The sequence below is a fragment of the Tachysurus fulvidraco genome, chromosome 1 (assembly GCF_022655615.1).
Source record: "Tachysurus fulvidraco isolate hzauxx_2018 chromosome 1, HZAU_PFXX_2.0, whole genome shotgun sequence".
Taxonomy (NCBI): Eukaryota; Metazoa; Chordata; class Actinopteri; order Siluriformes; family Bagridae; genus Tachysurus; species Tachysurus fulvidraco.
Genome location: NC_062518.1, coordinates 29,836,476 through 29,857,259, shown reverse-complemented (window position 1 = coordinate 29,857,259; position 20,784 = coordinate 29,836,476). Strand labels below are relative to the sequence as shown.

The 20,784-nt window shown below is 35.6% G+C and overlaps 2 protein-coding genes and 1 long non-coding RNA gene across 4 annotated transcripts; 1 reads left to right on the top strand and 2 right to left on the bottom strand.

The window, feature by feature from the left end:
• Nucleotides 1–240: 240 nt before the first annotated feature.
• LOC125146096 lies at nt 241–640 on the bottom strand. Its single transcript, XR_007144610.1, has 2 exons — nt 423–640; nt 241–332 (listed from the first exon to the last, which is right to left on the bottom strand). It is a non-coding gene; the product is annotated as an uncharacterized LOC125146096 (long non-coding RNA).
• A 6,604-nt stretch (nt 641–7,244) lies between these two features.
• On the top strand, nt 7,245–11,346 carry si:ch211-212k18.8 (uncharacterized protein LOC100001422 homolog). 2 transcript variants are annotated; one of them, XM_027169534.2, is made up of 7 exons: nt 7,245–7,403; nt 8,529–8,665; nt 8,765–8,872; nt 8,955–9,008; nt 9,116–9,256; nt 10,435–10,557; nt 10,654–11,346. In XM_027169534.2, the coding sequence occupies exons 1-7, from the start codon at nt 7,397–7,399 to the stop codon at nt 10,690–10,692; spliced, it is 609 nt and encodes a 202-aa protein (XP_027025335.1). In that variant the 5' UTR covers nt 7,245–7,396; the 3' UTR covers nt 10,693–11,346. The 2 variants fall into 2 exon arrangements, with proteins under 2 accessions (XP_027025335.1, XP_047671544.1); XM_047815588.1 differs by lacking the exon at nt 7,245–7,403 and adding an exon at nt 8,255–8,351.
• Nucleotides 11,347–13,596: 2,250 nt separating this feature from the next.
• On the bottom strand, nt 13,597–19,888 carry cd68 (CD68 molecule). The gene is made up of 6 exons (XM_027169456.2): nt 19,699–19,888; nt 18,302–18,819; nt 17,973–18,089; nt 17,309–17,378; nt 15,717–15,887; nt 13,597–14,557 (listed from the first exon to the last, which is right to left on the bottom strand). Exons 1-6 carry the CDS (start codon nt 19,748–19,750, stop codon nt 14,418–14,420), a joined length of 1,068 nt encoding a protein of 355 aa, XP_027025257.2. The 5' UTR covers nt 19,751–19,888; the 3' UTR covers nt 13,597–14,417.
• Between the last annotated feature and the right edge of the window lie 896 nt (nt 19,889–20,784).

The following is a 20,784-nucleotide window of genomic DNA, read 5'->3' as shown; positions in this document are numbered from 1 at the left end:
TCAATAGGTTTGTAGGTAGTGGGTAGTGTTGCTGCCTCACAGCTTCAGGGCTCACCTTTAATTTTGAGCTGGGGTAACTGAATGATGTTCCAGAAGTTTGCCCAGTGTTTGTGTGGGTTTCCTCTGGCTTCCTCACAATACCCCAAAACATACATACTTGTCTATCCTAATTGCTCCTAGTTGTTAATAGGTTAGTGAATGTGTGTTTGTATGCTTCCCTACAGTGGAACGGTATCCAACCTGTAGTGAATTCTTTCCGAGTTGTCGACTCTAACCAGGAGGATCATGTGTTAAACACTAGATGACAAGATGCTTTAGACCTCCCATGCATTCTTCTCAACAGACACCTTTGTTACTGATGTATCATGCATTTTATGTTTAAATATTATTATTGACAGTTAAGTCACTGAGCTCCTACTTACATTTCCAGCATCTGGCAGATTCCCTTATCCAGAGAACTTACATTTGACCTAATGTTAATCACCTGAGTAGTTGATGTTTAAGGGCTTGCTCAGGGGCCCAGCAGTGGCCCCGCGATTTGAACTCACAACTTTCCAATCAGCAGTCAAAGCCTCAGCCACTAATCTACTCCATCCCTCATGGAATGTTGTGAGTTCAAATCCCTCAAATGAGCAGTTATGTATATTCAATTCAATTCAATTCAAGTTTATTTGTATAGCGCTTTTTACAATAGACATTGTCTCAAAGCAGCTTTACAGAACATAAACATAGAGCAGAAGGTAAACATAATTAATGATAAAGAAAATAACGAATAATAAAAGAAATAAGAATTAACAGAATAAAAATTCTAGATTATTATTAGATGTATATAGTTCACAGTGTGTATGTATTTATTCCCCTATGAGCAAGTCTGAGGTGACTCAGGCAGCAGTGGCAAGGAAAAACTCCCTTAAATTGGTAAAGGAAGAAACCTTGAGAGGAACCGGACTCAAGGGGGAACCCATCCTCATATGGGTGACACTGGGGGTGTGATTGTAATATACAGTCAAACAAATGTTGTATTGGTGTGAGGTTTAAGGACTTCTGATCTTCTGAGTACCACAGAGTCTAACTGGAGATGTCTCAGGATTCTTAGAGTCGGCCTCGGCTCAGTGGATGTCCAAAGGCTTCGTCCCACAGAAGACGATGGGAGCTGGTACAGTGTCTGGATGCCTCGGGATGGGTACAAAGAGAAAAGCAGTGGAAAGGGATTAACATATCTGCCGTTCATAAAAATGCGCTGGTCTGATGTACTGGTGCATGATATTATGGGATGTATTATGTGTACGCCTGACTGAAGAGATGAGTTTTTAATCTACATTTAAACTGGGAAAGTGTGTCTGCGCCCCGAACACTATCAGGAAGACTATTCCAGAGTTTGGGAGCTAAATAAGAAAATGCTCTACCACCTTTAGTAGACTTAGATATTCTGGGAACTACCAGAAGTCCTGAGTTTTGTGATCTCAGAGAGCGTGAAGGATTGTAACGTGTTAGAAGACTAGTTAGATACATGGGTGCTAAACCATTAAGAGCCTTGTACGTAAGTAGCAGCAGTTTGTAGTCAATTCTATACCTAACAGGTAGCCAGTGAAGAGATGATAAAATTGGGGTTATATGGTCATACTTTCTTGTCCTAGTGAGAACTCTGGCAGCTGCATTTTGGACTAACTGTAACCTATTTATTAAAGATGCAGGACAACCACCTAGTAATGCATTACAATAGTCCAGTCTAGAGGTCATGAACGCATGAACTAGCTTCTCAGCATCAGATACAGACAGGATGTTTCTCAGCTTGGCAATGTTTCTAAGGTGGAAGAAGGCTGTTTTGGTAGTATGGGCGATATGATTTTTAAAAGACAAGTTACTGTCTAATATAACACCGAGGTCTTTCACTGTCGAGCTACTTGTAATAGTACATCCCTCTAAATGGGAGTTAAGTTGTGAGAGTTTATGTGCACTTGTTTTTGGACCTATGAGTAGTATTTCAGTCTTATCGGAGTTTAACAATAGAAAGTTGCAGCTCATCCAGTCTTTTATCTCTCTAAGGCACTGAGTTAATTTGGACACTGTGGCTATTTCATCTGGTTTTGATGAGATATATAACTGTGTGTCATCAGCATAACAATGGAAACTAATCCCATGTCTTCTAATAATGTTCCCTAATGGAAGCATGTATATAGAGAAAAGCAGAGGTCCTAGAACTGATCCTTGAGGGACCCCATAATTAACTGGTAGTAAACTGGAGGATTCACCATTTAATTCTACAAAATGGTATCGGTCAGACAGGTAGGATCTAAACCAGCTTAAAGCCTGACCATGAATACCTGTGTAATATTGTAAGTGATCTAGAAGAATGTTGTGATCTATAGTGTCGAATGCAGCACTAAGGTCAAGTAGAACTAATAGTGACATACAGTCTTGGTCCGAAGCTAAGAACAAGTCGTTTGTAACTTTAACAAGTGCAGTTTCTGTGCTATGATGGGGCCTGAAACCTGACTGAAACTCTTCAAGGATGTTGCTCTCCTGTAAGAAGGAGCTCAGTTGAACAGACACAACCTTTTCAAGTATTTTAGACATAAACGGGAGGTGTGAGATAGGTCTGTAATTTGATAGTTCATTAGGGTCTAAGTTAGGTTTTTTGATGAGTGGCCTAATAACTGCCAACTTAAAAGACTTCGGGACGTAACCTAAAGATAACGAGGAGTTAATGATATTAAGAAGAGGCTCACCAGTTTTATGTAACACTTCTTTCAGTAGTTTAGTTGGGATGGGGTCTAGTGAACATGTTGTTGATTTAGCTGTAGTAATAAGTTTATCTAACTCTTCCTGTCCTGTACTTGTAAAGCTGTGTAAAGCCTTAGGTGAGATTGTGTCACTGGTTGCTCTCATATGTTGGGCGTCACCTATTTTATTCCTGATACTTTCGATTTTATCAGTGAAGAATCTCATAAAGTCCTCACTACTGAAATGTGATGGAATAGTGTGTTCAGATTTCTGATTTTTTGTTAAACTAGCCACTGTGCTAAATAAAAACCTGGGATTGTTCTGGTTATTTTCTATGAGTTTGCTCAGGTGCTCAGCCCTAGCAGCTTTTAGAGCCTGTCTATAGCTGGACATACTGTCCTTATACGCAATTCTAAACACCTCTAATTTAGTTTTTCTCCATTTCCGTTCGAGGTTACGGGTTTCTCTCTTGAGGGTGTGAGTGTGACTGTTATACCATGGTGCAAGTGTTTTATCTCTAACCTTCTGTAATCTGACTGGGGCAACAGTGTCTAATGTGCTAGTGAGTATAGCGTCTATGCTGTTAGTCATTGCATCTAGGTCGTTTGAGTTTGAGGGTACATTAAGAAGTCCAGACAGATCAGGCAGGTTATTTGTGAATCTGTCTTTGGTGGTCGAAATAATGGTTCTACCGAGTCGATAACGTGGTGAGACACAGTTAGTCTGATCTACAGGTAGTGTGTACATTATAAGGTAATGGTCTGTGATGTCATCACTTTGGGGTATGATATCTATATCAGTGACTTCTATTCTGTGTGATATTATTAAATCTAGTGTGTGGTTACGTCGATGAGTTGCACTAGTGATGTTTTGTTTGAGCCCAAGTGAGTTTAGTAAGTCCATAAATGTGAGTCCTAAAGCGTCGTTTGTGTCGTCAACATGAATGTTAAAGTCTCCTACAATTAATGCTTTGTCAAAGTTAACTAATAGGTCTGAGAGAAAATCTGTGAATTCTCTAAGAAAAACTGTGTAGGGCCCTGGGGGTCTGTACACGGTCACTAGAGCAAGAGACATCAGGGATTTCTTAGTGTGCACGTGCGATAGTGTAACATTAAGGACGAGCACTTCAAAAGAACTAAATCTATGCTGTGTTCTCTGGGTAACAGTGAGGTAATCACTAAGGATAGTGGCGACACCACCTCCACGACCAGTCAGACGAGGCTCGTGCTTATAGATATATCCTGATGGTGTAGACTCATTTAGACTGATGTATTCATTTGGTTTAATCCACGTTTCGGTGAGGCAAAGTGCAGTAAGGCTATTATCTAAGATCATTTCATTTACAATAAGTGCTTTGGGTGCAAGAGATCTAATGTTCAGAAGTCCAAACTTTAAGAACTGTTTTTGTTTGTTTCTTTGGCATTTTTCTGGTCTAATTACAGTAAGATTATTTCGAGGACTTCTCGTGTATTTACTTTTGGATCTCACTGCTCGGGGAACAGACACAGTTTCTATAAAACTAGTTCTTATAATTTCTATATGTATATGATATATATCTTCTATCACTTTAGATAAGGGAATCTGCTATGAATCAAGGCAAAGCCCTTTTCTTGTTTAATCATTGAAGAGCACGTATCATTTAAATTTGGGGATTTTGTAGATAAACAAACTTTTGCTCCCGAACAGACAGACAAAAAGTGTTTTCTTTAAAAAGATCAGATCCCCATTACTTAACAAATTAAAATGTTAATGTAACTGCAAATCGGGAAATAGCTTCAGCAACTGTGATTGGGTAACTTATGACAAAATGGCCTTTTTACACAATCAGTGTGTGTCGCTTAACGGTCAGGATTCAACACACTGCGTTACACTTTAGAAGAAATTTGAGAACTTACTCACCATATTTGCTTATCATGTATTAAATGAAGTGCACAGAGAAGACACTTGTAAATAGACGAATTGTGAGAGCGTGAGAGCACAGCTGCATGGTTTTATACACTGCTCAGTTGCTATACATTCCGATGTAAATACAGTGAACTTTTGTAACTGGAAGGTTTTAAGATCAAATCCTTGCCAGGGGCTGCATGGTCGGATTAACATTACATCAAATGTAAGTTCTCGGGATAAGGGAATCTGCTAAGATGCTGGAAATGTAAGTAGGAGCTCAGTGACTTAGTTGTCAGTAATAATATTTAATACCACCTATATTAATGTTCAGATTCTGTTTCGCTCTCTCATTCTCTCATTTTGCTCCGGGTGCGATTCAGGGTCAGGGTTATAACCCAGCCGCTGAAGAGTTAACTCTCAGTGTGGGCCCGAGCCCAGGTAAAGATGGAATGGATGCATCAGGAAGGGTATCCTGCATAAAACACGTGCCAAATCAAATACGTGGACCATGTGATCCGCTGTGGCGACCCCAAACAGGGAGCATCCAAGGGAAGAAAAAATTACCTCAGGCTGATGCTGCACAGCACTGCACATATATCCACTTTATTGGTCCATAATATTGCTGCCATCTTTCTTTTATATCCTTAATATTACATTTTTATATTTTCCATTTTTCTACATTCATTCAAGCAAATTCAGGTTTATGTAAATTTTATTTTTATGTCACACACAGTAAACTGCACAATGTACCCTGTATGATTGTGAGTGTGTGAGAGACCAAGTAAAATTTGAACCCATTGAATAATTTTTAAACATTAATCAAATCATACACAAATGCTTAATACTTAACCAATTTCCAAATAAGTAATCTCAGAACATGTCTGAATTCTCCAAATAATAGAATTTGTCTTGTTTACAATAGGGTATACATCAGTTAGTAATAAAGCAGACAACATTACATTAGTGGATGTCCCCCATTCCCCACACCCAATGCTCAAGACGTGGTAACGTTACATGATAATCCGGTAAACTATTCAAATAAGTTTTATAAGTTATTATATTACAGTTAGTTTAATTACTTTAAGAAAAGGTATTTTAAATAAATTAGAGCATAGAGCATCTGCAGGAATATACAAAGTCACTTTTGTCATGTTAATGAAACCTATGGATGGTATTGATGTTTGTATATACATTTCAAAATTTATGTTTGCTGTCCTGATCAAACCTATTTTCATAGTAATGACTCTATATAAGGCTGTATGTGATGTAAATTACTAGTAGATTTAGTAGATTTAGAGTAGATTTAGCTGTTAGGAATAATATACAGCAAAATGTCTCCACATTGTTTTTACAATTTTAAACTCTCTTTTTTCCTTAAGTGCAAATGTTTTAATAATTTAGTTTTAAGAATATTATGCGTGTATCTTGTGCATATAAATCTGAATGAGTCTTTCCCAGCAGATGGCGAGGTATCTTTGTTTATCATCCTTTTTTAAAAACTAAAACTCATGAACTACTTTGTATTTTTATATAATTTAAATCTTGCACATAGACTAAAAGTGTTCTTTATTTGAATTATGCCTTTTTTCTTTACAAAGTTGTTTGTATTTGCTATTCATAACAGCAGTCTGTTTGCTGAAATTAATTCTAGTACTTGGATTATGTAGTATTACTCCAGAAGTATTACACACTAAGAAACCTCAGATATTGCAGCATGATGCCATAATGGAAACGGGAATGTCCACCTGGACATCCGTCAACAAAAACCTCTCTATAATATCTCTGATACACAATAGATAAATCAGGCCTTAAACAGTGAATGGTAATAAGTTATAAAATTGATTTCTGGAGTATGTAGGCTTCGATATGAAGGTTTAGATGTGGTTAATCCCCTGTGAATTGAAAATTTTTGTCAGATGGAACTTTTTTAAACTTATTTCTGTGATCCAGCTTCTGTTACTCTGATCTGGTAATAGATATACCTATTTTAACACTTATGCAGCAACCTCACAAGTGGTACCTTAAAAGAGGTTAAATTACATCCTCTTTAAATGAGGATATCTAAAAAAAAAAACTACAAAGTGTATTTGAATAATTCTGGAAGCAAAATAAAGGTAACACTTGTGAGATTGCTGCAAAATTGTAAAATATTCAAAACAATGTGGAGACATTTTGCTGTATTTTATTCCAAACAGCTGTTTGTCAAATATTATACCTATAAATCTACCATACATCTGTTAAATAAGTATTCAAATACAGTTTGTAGTTTTTGAGATATATTCATTTAAAGAGCATGTACATGTTTGAAAAACAGTCAATAAAATAGGCATAATGCTCAAGAGGTTAAATAATTTGAATTGCACTTGTGAATATTTTGACTTTTGTTCTATGATCATTCCTTGTACTATTATTGTTTTCCACACAAACACAACACAAACACGACACGACATGACACAAACACAACAAAAACACAAATACAACACAAATACAACACAACACAACACAAACCTGAGTCCCTGACTAGGATTTGATATTAAAACCTTCCAGTTACAAAAGTTCACTGTATTTACATCGGAATGTATAGCAACTGAGCAGTATATAAAACCATGCAGCTGTGCTCTCACTCCAGATGTTTTTCGGGGTCAAATTTCAGCTAGGGGCGGAACTAACAGCGAATCCACTAGCAAGCAGAGATCCGCTATAAGGATAAACAACAGTCTGTACAATATTAATCTATTTACAAGTGTCTTCTCTGTAGACTTCATTTAATACAGGATAAGCAAATATGGCGGGTAAGTTCTCAAACTTTCAGGTAGAACGTTTTTTCTGCTGAAGTGTAACGCAGTGTGTTGAATCTGGACCGTTAAGCGACGCGCACTGATTGTGCAAAAAGGCCATTTTGTAATAAGTAAACGCAGTCGCAGTTGCTGAGGCTATTTCTCGATTTGCAGTTACATTCATTACATTAGTAGACGTCCCCAATTCCCCACACCCAATTATTCAAATAAGTTTTATAAGTTATTATATTACAGTTAGTTTATATGTTTGTATGTGATGTAAATTGGATGAAAATTATTTTACAGGTTTAGGGTAGCTTTATGGGTATAAGATTTGACAGAGAGTTACAGTTACATTAATATTTTAATTTGTTAAGTAATGGGAATCTGAGCTGTTAAAGAAAACACTTTTTGTCTGTCTATCGAGAGCAAAAGTTTGTTTATCTACAAAATCCCCAAATTTAAATGATACGTGTTCTTCAATAATACAACAAGGAAAGGGCTTTGCCTTGATTCATAGCAGATTCCCTTATCTAAAGTGATAGAAGATATATATCATATACATAACTGCTCATTTGAGGGATTTGAACTCACAACATTCCATGTGGGATGGGGTAGATTAGTGGCTGAGGCTTTGACTGCTGATTGGAAAGTTGTGAGTTCAAATCGCGGGGCCACTGCTGGGCCCCTGAGCAAGCCCTTATCCTTCAACTACTCAGGTGATTAACATTAGGTCAAATGTAAGTTCTCTGGATAAGGAAATCTGCCAGATGCTGGAAATGTAAGTAGGAGCTCAGTGACTTAACTGTCAATAATAATATTTAAACATAAAATGCATGATACATCAGTAACAAAGGTGTCTGTTGAGAAGAATGCATGGGAGGTCTAAAGCATCTTGTCATCTAGTGTTTAACACATGATCCTCCTGGTTAGAGTCGACAACTCGGAAAGAATTCACTACAGGTTGGTTACCGTTCCACTGTAGGGAAGCATACAAACACACATTCACTAACCTATTAACAACTAGGAGCAATTAGGACAATTAGAACAAATTACCTCGAACAATACTTCTAACAATACTTCTCCCTGAACACTTTGCTGCTGAATTCTACTTATTGTCATTGCTGTCATCTTTCACAGAAGAAAGTGAGATGGTGGGAATTGTCTCTAGTGCCCTTAACACAGAGGGTGAAACAGGAAATCTAGTGGAGGTGAAGTTTCAGAAAAACCCCAGTCAAGCCAAGAAGTACCTAGAAGCAGAACCAAAAGCATTAGGGGTGTGTGGATAAAACTATGGAAGTTTTCATCACTTTAGACCCACAAATATTGCATGCCACATTCTGAAACAGCTATTTTTGTGATTCTGTTTTTCACAGGTAACACAGATTATGCTGAGTCTCTTTTTCTTGTGTGCCTTATATTTGAATTGGAATTTTCATTATTTCTACCCTCCAGCCATCATCAGCGCTACCTTTTCTACACCTGTAAGCATTAAGCCATTACACGTTTGACATTTTAATTCTAAATACAATGTTTGATGGTATACATTTGCTTTTTAAAATGCAGGGCATAATAGCTGGTAGTGTGGCGATAGCAGCACAGAATCTTCACCTTCCTACAGTAAGAAAAAACACACATATTCAGCAGGCATACATGCTTACATATTACAATAACTTAAAAAAAATTATTTTATATAATAAATTTTTCTCTTGCTCTCTCTCTGACAGCTGAAGGCCTGCTTGGGAATGCAGATTGTGGCATGTGTGTTTTCAGTGTTCTGCTTTATCCTCACTTGGGGGCTAATGTCAGATAATTCCTGGATTCATTTTTGTTGGGAGGACAATGGCACAATGTGTGAAAGACTGTGGGTAAGACAGCTTTTATTGTCCAGGTCTATACTTATACAGTATATTATGTATCACAAGCATGTGTTGCTTTATTTTTTAAGATTGCTTAATGATGTACTGGTATAATTTATAGTTTGTTTGTTTTTTTTTTTGAGAAATAGGATGACCAAAAAAAAATGATAGAAAAAAATGTTTCCACAACTATGTAGATTTAGGATTCTACAAAAGTCTGAATGAATTTGTTTACTCGTCTACATTAGCTGCTATATCCTAGTCATGTTTGATCTGGAAACAATGAGTAGCGAATACAGTACATCTTTTATGGGCTTGCCATGCGGTTGTGATGCTTTCAAAAGTAATTTTTTTTTTTACTTTACCATCATAATGAATTGTTTAGCACTTTTACCAGTTCACTGGTATTCCATGGTGCTGGTAGAACAGTATAACCAAATGAATTATTTTATCAATTTTATCACTATTATTTTAAGTCTGATATAAAATTACTCAGGACACTGTTGGTTTTGCGTGAGTATTTAGCTCGGTTGGAATAACCTTACAAAGAATATTAGTGGTTGAATATGATGATGTTTTTGGGTCCTTATGCACAAGCAACTGGGGCATCTCAGAGTGGGTTTAAGTTAATCATTTACTTTAAACATTTTTGGGAAATGTTTTTTATTTAGATCGTTTCTATGAATATATTGCCCATGGTTGGTAAAACCAGAAATAGGACTGTACAAAGCCATGCGAACCTACAAAGTGTGTCGACTTTCATATGAGGCATTAACCACCACTGTGGAGTGTGCTATGACAAAGAAATTCAGTGCTAAACATGTGCACATCCAAAACAGCTGCAAATTCCATTTTTTGGTAAAAATTGTTAAATCGTAAATAATGTTTGTTTAATCTCTATGGACAAATAATTTCTGTGCACAAATGAAGTCCATGAACACCAGATACTTTGATTTGTTTCAGAATCTAGTTAAGAACTGAAAAATGTCAATATTTATCAGATTATAAATTGACTTTAGACTGTCTTAACATAGTCTATCCGATTCACAAGACTAGACATTTACACTCGATTCCTGTTAGACTACATTTGATTAGGTAGTATTATACATTATATGCAATCTCATATATATACATATAAAAAGTCATTGTTCAGATTCATATTTGTAATTTATTCTGCTTCCTCTCAGTCTATCTATGAGCATATCACAGGAATAGGGATGCTTGTGCAGGCGACTCAGATTGCTCTCTCTGCCACTTTGGCTGCCTTCTGCTGCAAAGTAATTCAATGCTGCTCACCAAGGACCAATGTGGTAAGAAATCAGAATGGCAAAACTTGTTACTGCAAACTTCATTACAGCTCAATATCAGTGTGATAACTTTACTTCTGCTGCATTTTCTTCTTTCAGCCTGTTATTGTGGTGAGCACACCCTCGGGTCCACAGTGATGGCAGAGTCACAACCCATTTAACTACAGCTTTGTTTTTACACACATACATTACAAATGTACTTAAATGTACTAATATTTACGTATGGTTACATGTATACAGCCTAATATACACAGAGCACCCTGAGTTAGAATGATAGAATATGTTAAAATAGCCTCATTAGTACTTAATTTGTATAATTTCTCTTAAAAAGGTATAGGTAATTTTTTTTTTGCCATTTTCAAAACCAGATATAAAGTATGGTCTTAAATATATGCTTGAGTAAGATTACCACGTCTTGAGCATTGGGTGTGGGAATGGGGGACGTCCACTAATGTAATGTTGTCTGCTTTATTACTAACTGATGTATACCCTATTCTAAACAAGACAAATTCTATTATTTGGAGAATGCAGACATGTTCTGAGATTACTTATTTGCTTAAGTATTAAGTATTTGTGTATGATTTGATAAATGTTTAAAAATTATTCAATGGGTTCAAAATTTACTTGGTCTCTCACACACTCACAATCATACAGTTTACTGTGTGTGACATAAAAATAAAATTGAATTTCTTTGAATAGATGTAGAAAAGGGAAAATATAAAAATGTAATATTAAGGATATAAAAGAAAGATGGCAGCAATATTATGGATTAATAAAGTGGATATATGTGCAGTGCTGTGCAGCATCAAGCCTGAGGTAATTTTTTCTTCCCTTGGCTGCTCCCTGTTTGGGGTCACCACAGCGGATCACATGGTCCACGTATTTGATTTGGCACGTGTTTTACGCAAGATACCCTTCCTGATGCATCCATTCCATCTTTACCTGGCCTTGGGCCCACACTGAGAGTTACCCGGGCCTCTGCAATGAGAGAGCGAAACAGAATCTGAACAGGAATATAGGTGGTCTAAGTGTTATGAAAATAATCCATGTTCTAGTCCTAGGATTTAAAATCTAGTCTTAGACTTATATTAAAACCTGTTGCTTATTCATGATCTGAAATAAAGACTTATGAATGAAACACAGGGTTAAAACATGGTACAGCTATGGTACACTCTACTTATAGTCATCTATGAACTATAATCTGCAAGCATAAATTTATTTAAAAAAGTAATGAGATAATGATATGCATTTACTTGGTTGTAACTAAAGATTTAAGTTTTCACTTAGTTTCCTAATTGATATCCTTCATCAAATGTTGTTTGACCTTTTTTTAAGCAGACAGAGGTTTGTTGTGAATGGGTTAAACTACATTAAAATGTCCAATAATTATTGCAATTTTGCTGTTATGCTGTTGTATATTTATAAGGCATGGGCTATAAAAGCTTACTTACCCGCATTCTTTCACACAGGTTTGTGTGATGTGTAACTGTGGTAGTTATCACAGCAGTAGAGACACAAAGGTTATTCTACCATTAGAACGGAACACTGAAAACACAGGCCACAACTTGTATCACCAAGCAGGCCTTCAGAAGTCAGAGAGCAAGAGAAAATGTAATTATATGAAATAATTAATTATTGTAGAGTAACTGTAATATGTGAATGTGTATGCCAGAAGAAAATCAGGGATTTGTTTTTCTTACTGTAGAAAGGTGAAGATTCTGAAATGTTATAGCAACACTACCAGCTATTATGTTCTGCAGTATGAAAAACGTACCACTGAAAAAAATTTGACTGAGGTTTGGGTATAATTTCTCCAATTTATACCTCTGGCACACAAAATAAATATGTATTACCTGTCAAAAACAGACTTGAATCTTTTATTTTTGCAAAGAAACAGTCTAGTCTAAAATGATGAGCAATAATTGTACGTTTAAAGTGATAAGAAGGTTTTTGTTTTATCGACACATGCCTAAGGCTTTGGTTCTGCTTCAAGGTACTTTTGAGTTTGAAAGGGTTTTTTCCAGAAACCTTCCAGAAATGCTATTGTTCCTGTTTCACTCCCTGTGTGGAGGGTACTTTGGAAAACAGTCTTTTGTACAGATCTCACTTTGTCCTGTAAAACATAATATCAGTGACACAAAATAGAAGCCAGGAGCACAGTGTCCAGGTAGAAGTGCTATTAGAAAATTAATGTTGTATAGTGAAAACTGCTGGAAAATGCTATAGAGAATACGAAGAGGAAAAATTTTTATAAAGAAAATATTGTACAGCGATGAATGTTGTATGAAGAAGACTGTTACCTTGAAGACTGTTGTATAAAGATTGCTGTCTAGAGAAAATTGTATTGAGAAGATTGTATTGAGTTTGTGTGGTGGAAATTTTAAATCTAAATATGTTTTTAAGGCCAAAACTTCCACAACATTTTTATAGAAGAAGTAGTATTTATTGTAATTGGAATTGTTTCATTATATTGTTTTGGATTGTAATATTTTGGAGTATTTTGGAGAAGTTTGACCCAAGAACACATCTTGAGTGAAATGTGAGATGTGAAATGTGTTCAGGGTTCAGACACAATTATGTTGCTATAAATTGCTACTTGAATACATGAAACAAAATTAATTGTGGAATTGTAAAGTAGGGGTAATTTTACTTTAAGGTTTTAAAATCAAAACACAAGGCTGCCGGTCACGTGTTTGGGTTGTGTTTGTCTTTGGTTAAAGTCATCTCCCATAAGAATAATATAAGGTCCCCTATGTTAGTGGCAATATTTAGTTTCACAGGTGGTTTATGCTATAAATGTTAATAAGTGTAAATTATTCTATCACTGACAGAAAATAGTGCAGTTGTAATTGTGAAACAGTCATGATGGAAGATTTGAAAAAGGTAGTATGTTGTTGAAGAATTGTGTGGAAATTCATTATCAAACTCTAATAGCTTTCTATGGAATAATTATTTTGTAAAATCTAAACTATCTTAGAAAATAATTTTAATAAAGAACATGTTCGGTCTAAGGACAATATTTAGGCTATATACACACAGAGATCACAAATATTCCATTTATACATTTTGATCAGCAGTTTCAGATAAAACACAGATACATAGCCAAACACTGAGGTCAGTTTCACAAAACAGCTCTACATGCACAAGATACAAGCACAAAATATTCAAGCAAATTTTGAACATATAAAAAATAAAACAAAAAGAAAATTTAAAAAACTAGAAATCATCATCTATCTATATTTAAGATTTAAAAATAAGGTGCTGTCAATTTTGGTCCAATATTATCTCCCTTATCATTATTCTGAAAATAAGATCAAGACAGCAAATATTATTTTCAGTGTATATACAATACAAACACAAAATGTTTTCCCTTAAATCCTTAAATTTTAGAAACCTGCCAAAATAGAATCTATATTCCTGAGCATTCTCATTTTTAAATGATAAGAGATTATTTAAAAATTAATTTGCATCCGAAATCCTCACAGAGTAAGCCATTAAACAAGAAGGAATTTAAGGAGAAGGGTTTAACTTAAAATCAGTTGTATTACTCCACAGGCAGAACACATTTAAATCATAACTACTGGATTAAAGTCTGGACATAGATCTGATTTAAGACATTAGAGCATGACAAAGAAAGCACAGACAGTTTGAACTTTAAAGTTGTAAATTTCTGATATCAGACCTTTAGTTGTTCTATCGTGCACCTTACAAAAGGAGCAGTATCTGACACTTGGAATAAATGGCAGTTGTTTTTTTAATCTAGCAAACCTCAACAAAACAAACTCAAAACAAATGTCTGCCTCATAAAATCATTTGTGTATCATGCTAGATTTAACTTGCACATGATTTATGGATTCTCCACATCAGAGAGTCTGATATCCATCTGTTCTCTTTCTTCTGCTGATGAGATAAGCCACGACTACGATGAGGATGAGGATGAGCAGCACTATACCTACACCAATGGCCACTCGGTAGTTCGGCTGGTCGGCTTTGCACAGGTCAACTACAGAAACAGACAAAGAGGCGCCTGGTTATTGAAATCCAAAAAGTACAAAAAGCTTTTAAACTGGTACAACTTATTTGAGTTAGAAAAGAACAGTAAAGTCAAGAAGTCAAGGAGCTTTTATTGGTATTTCAACCATATATAGCTGACGCAGTACACAGTGAAATGAGACAACGTTTCTCCAGGACCATGGTGCTACTTAGAACAAATACAGAGCTAAGGAATTAAGTAAGTTAATTTTAGCCACATAAAATGCATCTGTGCAACCTGGTGTAAACAGTGCAAGACAAAATTCAGTGCAAAAAAAACAATATAAAACACTACAAGACATTACACAAAAGCAGCGCTGACCAGAGTGCATACTGTATATTCTACGGTACATGTGCAAAAAATACTGGAATAATCACTTAATAGCAGAAGTTATATGAGGTATTGTAATGAGGTGTGCAAAACAGCAATAGACTGAAATGTGCAAGACAGCATGTTCAAAGAGCAAAAACTGTGTGCAAAACAGTATGTAATCAGTTTTATATGGGTGGTGCTGTGGACATGGATGTGTATAGATAGATGAGTGTGTAAGGAAATGTGAAAGGAAGTGTGTAAGGAAGTCCTCAATCATCTCCACATCTGTTGTTTCTCTCCAAAACATCCTGATTCCTAAGGACCTTTATTTTATTTGGAAATGTGAAACAGCTTAGAGTTACTTATAAGCATAAAATTTTATATTACTATAAGCACAAAGTGGAACACAACATGAGCTGTTAATGAACCCAAAATACAAATAATACTTACAATGAACTACTTTAGTTGAAGGCAAGGAAATAAAAAAAAAATAATTAAAGGAAACAAAGCATTTTGTGGAACATACTGGGAATGTGTTATAATATATTAGTATAAAGCCTGGAATATATTCACAAGTTGAAATGCAATATATATTTTGTAGTTTAAAGCAGATGATCGACTTTCCTAATCCAAATACTCAAGAATATAATAGGGTGAAAAGCACAAATGCATCTTTGGAAGACTTAGCACACACTGCTGTACTCGAGTCTTATAAACGTTCTATAAGGTCTTCTGTACACAGTCTTTCTTAAACTGTTTATCCAATTCAATCAGGATACATTTAAGGTGATGACAAAGATAATAAAACTCTACTTACTGGAACCAAACTGGTTGTTGGTAAAGTTGAAGGCCTGCATCCTCTCATGACTGAATTCCAGATAGGTGTCATTACCCAGTAAGACTGACTCTGACTTGCAGGAATAGGAGTGACTTATTGCTGTGCTGAAGAGTTGCACCTGTTCAATCTTCCTCTCCAAATGTGACAATTCTGAATGAAAACATGAACTCAATACAGTCAAATGACGAGTGCACTACATTTAAGTACTGTATATATACTGTACTGTAGCAGATTCTTTGTTTTTTGTCATTTTTCCCTAACGTTAAAGAAACTTCAGCACACAAACACTTTTTTTGAACAATGCAAAAAACACTTAATTTCACATAATTGTTTCTACTATAAATTAATAACATCAAAGCATCCAAGCTGTTTTATAGTGCTGTGTACTTCAAATACAGATACATGTTGTTGTGTTACTGAAATCATGACATTGTGAAGCTACAGCTCTTGAAGCCCTTAATAAGTGTAGGCAAACTGGTTAAACAACATAGCACTTATTATTCAGACAATTCTATTCAATCACTCATACATTACAGTTAAAATGCAAAACTATCCTAGAGTGTCGTGCAACATTTTTACTATGATACATGACAAAAATATAGGTCACACAAGTTTAATTCACACATCTTTTTTTCTTTATTGTTTAAATGTCATTATGTATTGTTTTAAAATGATACTCTTCCAAGAACCCAAAAATAAGTTTTAGAAAATAAGTATTAAGTCAAAAAAATGCAACAAACTCAGTTACACATTAACCGGACATACAAGACAAAGAAATTCAGTGAGACAGGTCTAATAAATCGGCTTATATTTAGTGCACCAATTGTTTACTCTGCTTATCTCTTTCTTGGAAGCAAAGTTCATGTATTAGAAAAAAGCAAGCTGATGTATTTTATTTGGCATCATTTTACCAGACAACATGGTGGTACAACATGAGTAGTCAGCAAATCATACTACAACAAGGAACACATATCAACTGGTTCCATCATCTCTCCTTGTAAGATGTAGATAAACAGCGAGACTTATTTTCTCGCACCGAGCTGGTGGAATGAACTACAGCTAGATGTCAGAACAGTCACTGGCTATCTTCAAATGACGGGTGAAGACCTACCTCTTCCTGAAACACTTAAACTAGCTCTTATTTTCCCTGTTTGTTTTATGTGTACATAATAATAATAATAATAATAATAATAATAATAATAATAATAATAATAATAAAACCTGCCCAGTGATTTAGGTTAATGGCATCCTAAGTCTGTAACCTAGTGAACTAGTGTTAATGTATTTATTGATAGAGACTTTAAAACACTTTTGTATGTCGCTCTGGATAAGGATGACTGCCAAATGCTGTAAATGTAAAGATATGATCAAATGCCTGAAATACTGTGGTAAATATATATGGGAACAATAAAGTACTGTTTTGAGGTACATTGTCCAAAATGTGTGCTAGAAGAATATTTATGATTTAAAATTCAAAACCACAAGTAACCATGCAAAGTGTACAAAGCTTATCAGCAGCTACATGTTAGAATCACTTTTCATTGTTAGAATGGAAAGGGTGTTCCACCTACCTCCAGACTTGAAGGCATAGGCCAGGCTAACAGTCACAGCACTGACAAACACCACATTTGCGGACTCATTCTTTAAGAAAAGAAAAAAGGAGGAATATGCAAGTGAGAACAGTCATGAAGAGCCCACGAAATATATGTTTGCACACACAATAAGCTCAGAGTTTTGTGAATCAGATGATGATTCACACCAGAAAAGTACTTCATACTGCATGTGACTCTGCCTTGTTCATCTAAAAGGCATCACTCATCTATAAGGCAAACTATAAGGCTATGCTTTAACAGCAAATTTTATATCAATCTAATGAGTATGACAGTAAACCTCAAGAGATATTTTGCTCAATATTACTGAAAACACATACACAATCCTATTATCATAACATGCATTATTACTTTAACTCCAGACTCTCATCAGGATGTAGTATCTAAAGCACAATGGTGTAGGCCACCTGCCATATTTGTTCATCAGCTGGTTTCTGAGCAGTTACTAGGTTGCTTAAGGCAAATGAATAAATAGCACTGTGTCAGCCTACTTCCTCTTCTAGTTTAACTTCCTTTTTATACCATGATACATTCCTTACATAGTGGCCAACCTGTGAATTGAGTTCTGACTTTTGAATTAATTATTTGATTAATCATTTATTTGACAAATTACTATTTGACATACCTTGGTGAAGTTCATAGAGATGTACCCTTCTTTTAAGTTAATCTTGAGACTGGAAGTATTGCGTTCACACGTGCCATTACTGGGAGCATCTCCTGGAACAATATAGGTGCCTTCCATCTACAAAATGTATTAAAAAATAGGTTAATTTAAAACAAACAAACAAACAAACAAACAAACAAACAAATAAATAAATAAACATCCCTTAAACATACAGAGGCAACATTTATGCCACTTCATTATTGATGGAGCATTGATATTCAAGAGAGTAACAAAAATCACAAAAGGCAATTAGTGACACATTTGATTTTCACCAATATAAATTTCCTTACATGTTGTTTACTGCTGTTGACGCGAACCTGAATGGCCGCCTGGAGCATAACGCACAGCTGTTTTCCAACCTGCACAGTGTAATTACCCACAGTGATGTTGGTTGTTGGCGTTGGTTCAGGTTTTTGGGTGGGTGGTATAGTAGCATTAGTTATTGGAGCAACAGTTGTTACATTGGCGGTTGTAGTATTGTGGTGGGGAGTTGTTGCAGGGGTTGTTACATTGGCGGTTGTAGTATTGTGGTGGGAAGTTGTTGCAGGGGTTGTTACATTGGCGGTTGTAGTATTGTGGTGGGGAGTTGTTGCAGGGGTTGTTGCGGTGGTGGTTGTAGTATTGTGGTGGGGAGTTGTTGCAGGGGTTGTTACGGCGGTGGTTGTATTGTGGGAAGTTGGAGTAGTAGTTATATTGGTATGGGCAGTTGTCATGGTGGTGGAAGCTGGAGTGGGGATGAATGGAGCAGGAGGTATCATGCTGGCAGGTGGCTTACGGTAGCCAGCATCTTCCTCAGCTAAAGTGAGAGCTGAGAAAAGTGAAAAGAACGAGTTACCATCTTTGTGTGTATATAAAGTACAAATGCAACTAAAACATCTCTACGTTTACTAGTGACACATACACAAACACATTATGAGGCACCAAAATAGTCACATGCCACGATTCGCCTAGTTATTGAAGTGTATCTGATATATACAGGTTTCTTGGTAATATTTGGTCGTTTATGTATTACATTCATATTATCCATGTGTATAAATCTTTAACACCAGTCGACTATAACAAATCGACGAATAACATGCAGGCCTCCAGCTTCTCATGTCGAAACTTTATCACGTGAGGATGTAACACATGACCAACTTTCATGACAGAGATTTCTGTGCATAACACTAATACTACATTTACTAATGTTTATAATGATAAATAGATAGATGGATGGATTATTTAAAATTATATGTCTCGTCTTTTTGCATTGAAACGTTTAAGTTAATATGGAAATATGCTTAATATGGAAGAAGGAAACAAACACGGTTTTGAAGTTGTAGTAAAAAGTAATTAAAGATAAAAGTAACTCTGAATAGATTTAATTCCGTTTAATGCTCTAACGTATGTTAGATATGAGATTAAAAACGACCGAGGAGGCTTTCTGATGCTGAAACAATCCAGATTTTCAGGTTTATTCGACCATAAAGTAGAAGGCAGGTTTGGACGCATTAACGCCGCACCTTCACCTTCACCAGAGCGCATAAACGTGCCCATAAATCTGTTTTTATCTAAGCCTACTTATTTAAGTACATTTGGAAAAGCTTAACAGAGGAAAAATATAGAAACTGGATATTTTACAGACTTAATCATGACGGAGATATTAGGAGTGATTTCCTTCAGGTATTAATTAATGATCATTATGTACCTGTCGCCAGCGTGAAGACAGCCACTATCAAGCGTGCAGATCCGTGTCTCATTTTTACAGATGTTTCTTGGGTTAAAGTGCTACTGGGTTTCCAGAAACTCCTCGTTTTATTTTACAAAGCAGAAAAAAAACTGATGATGCGGTTCTCCTGTGTGCCTTGTGCGAAACTGTCAGAAACGAAACTACAAGAAGTGAGGAACTAAGATCACGTTACCCACCGGAATTGTGCAATCCGAGTTGAACCCGTGGTTTAATGGCGCGATAATAAACTTTCGGGTAAAACGAAAGTTATTAGTTTGTTTAGATCTGCACACTTAGGCTTATAGATTTCGAGGCATTTTTATTATTATTATTATTATGAATGACATTTACCGTTTTGTCTGATTTTAGACTTTCTTTTCTTCTTTTTTCTACTAAACTACTATCTGGTATTATATATTATTTTGTACTGTTTGTCAAAATCACTTCTTGTGTCTCTTTAAAGTCAATATGGTCCTCATTTGAGTTTTTCTTTATCTGCTCAAACACATCAAACTGAGGCGAAAAAACAACATACAGTATGGGTTTGAAATAACTGAACCAAATAACACTGAGAGCCCATTTTCTTAAAGCTGCTGTAAGCAATCTTAGCCATTCATTAAAACTTCCCAAACTGTTACCTCCATTCAAGGCAAAACAGTTCCCGACAAATATGCTCTACTAAAAAATATCGATGATTTTTATCGTAAGCTTTTTACTACGCTTTGTGTAAGTATGATAAAAATAAAAAATAAAACGCAAACCTCCTAACAAGCCACTATAGAAGAAGTAAGTATTTTATTTCACTGTAAAGAAAACGTTCTTCTATTTAGCATTGCCTACTGCTAGCTCCATAAAAACATAACATAACTAAAGATAACAGTCAGGCCTGGCTAAAGTTCACCAGAAGAGATAAGGTACATTACAGTGTATCAAATAACACAAATGATAACAGAAATCCCTAAAAAAAAAAAACCCTCAAGTCTGCTTTGTTCCACAATTTTTTTATATTTTGTTGTTTTAGATAAGTGAAAAGAGTGCAACACCTCTTTTTTCCATTAGACACAT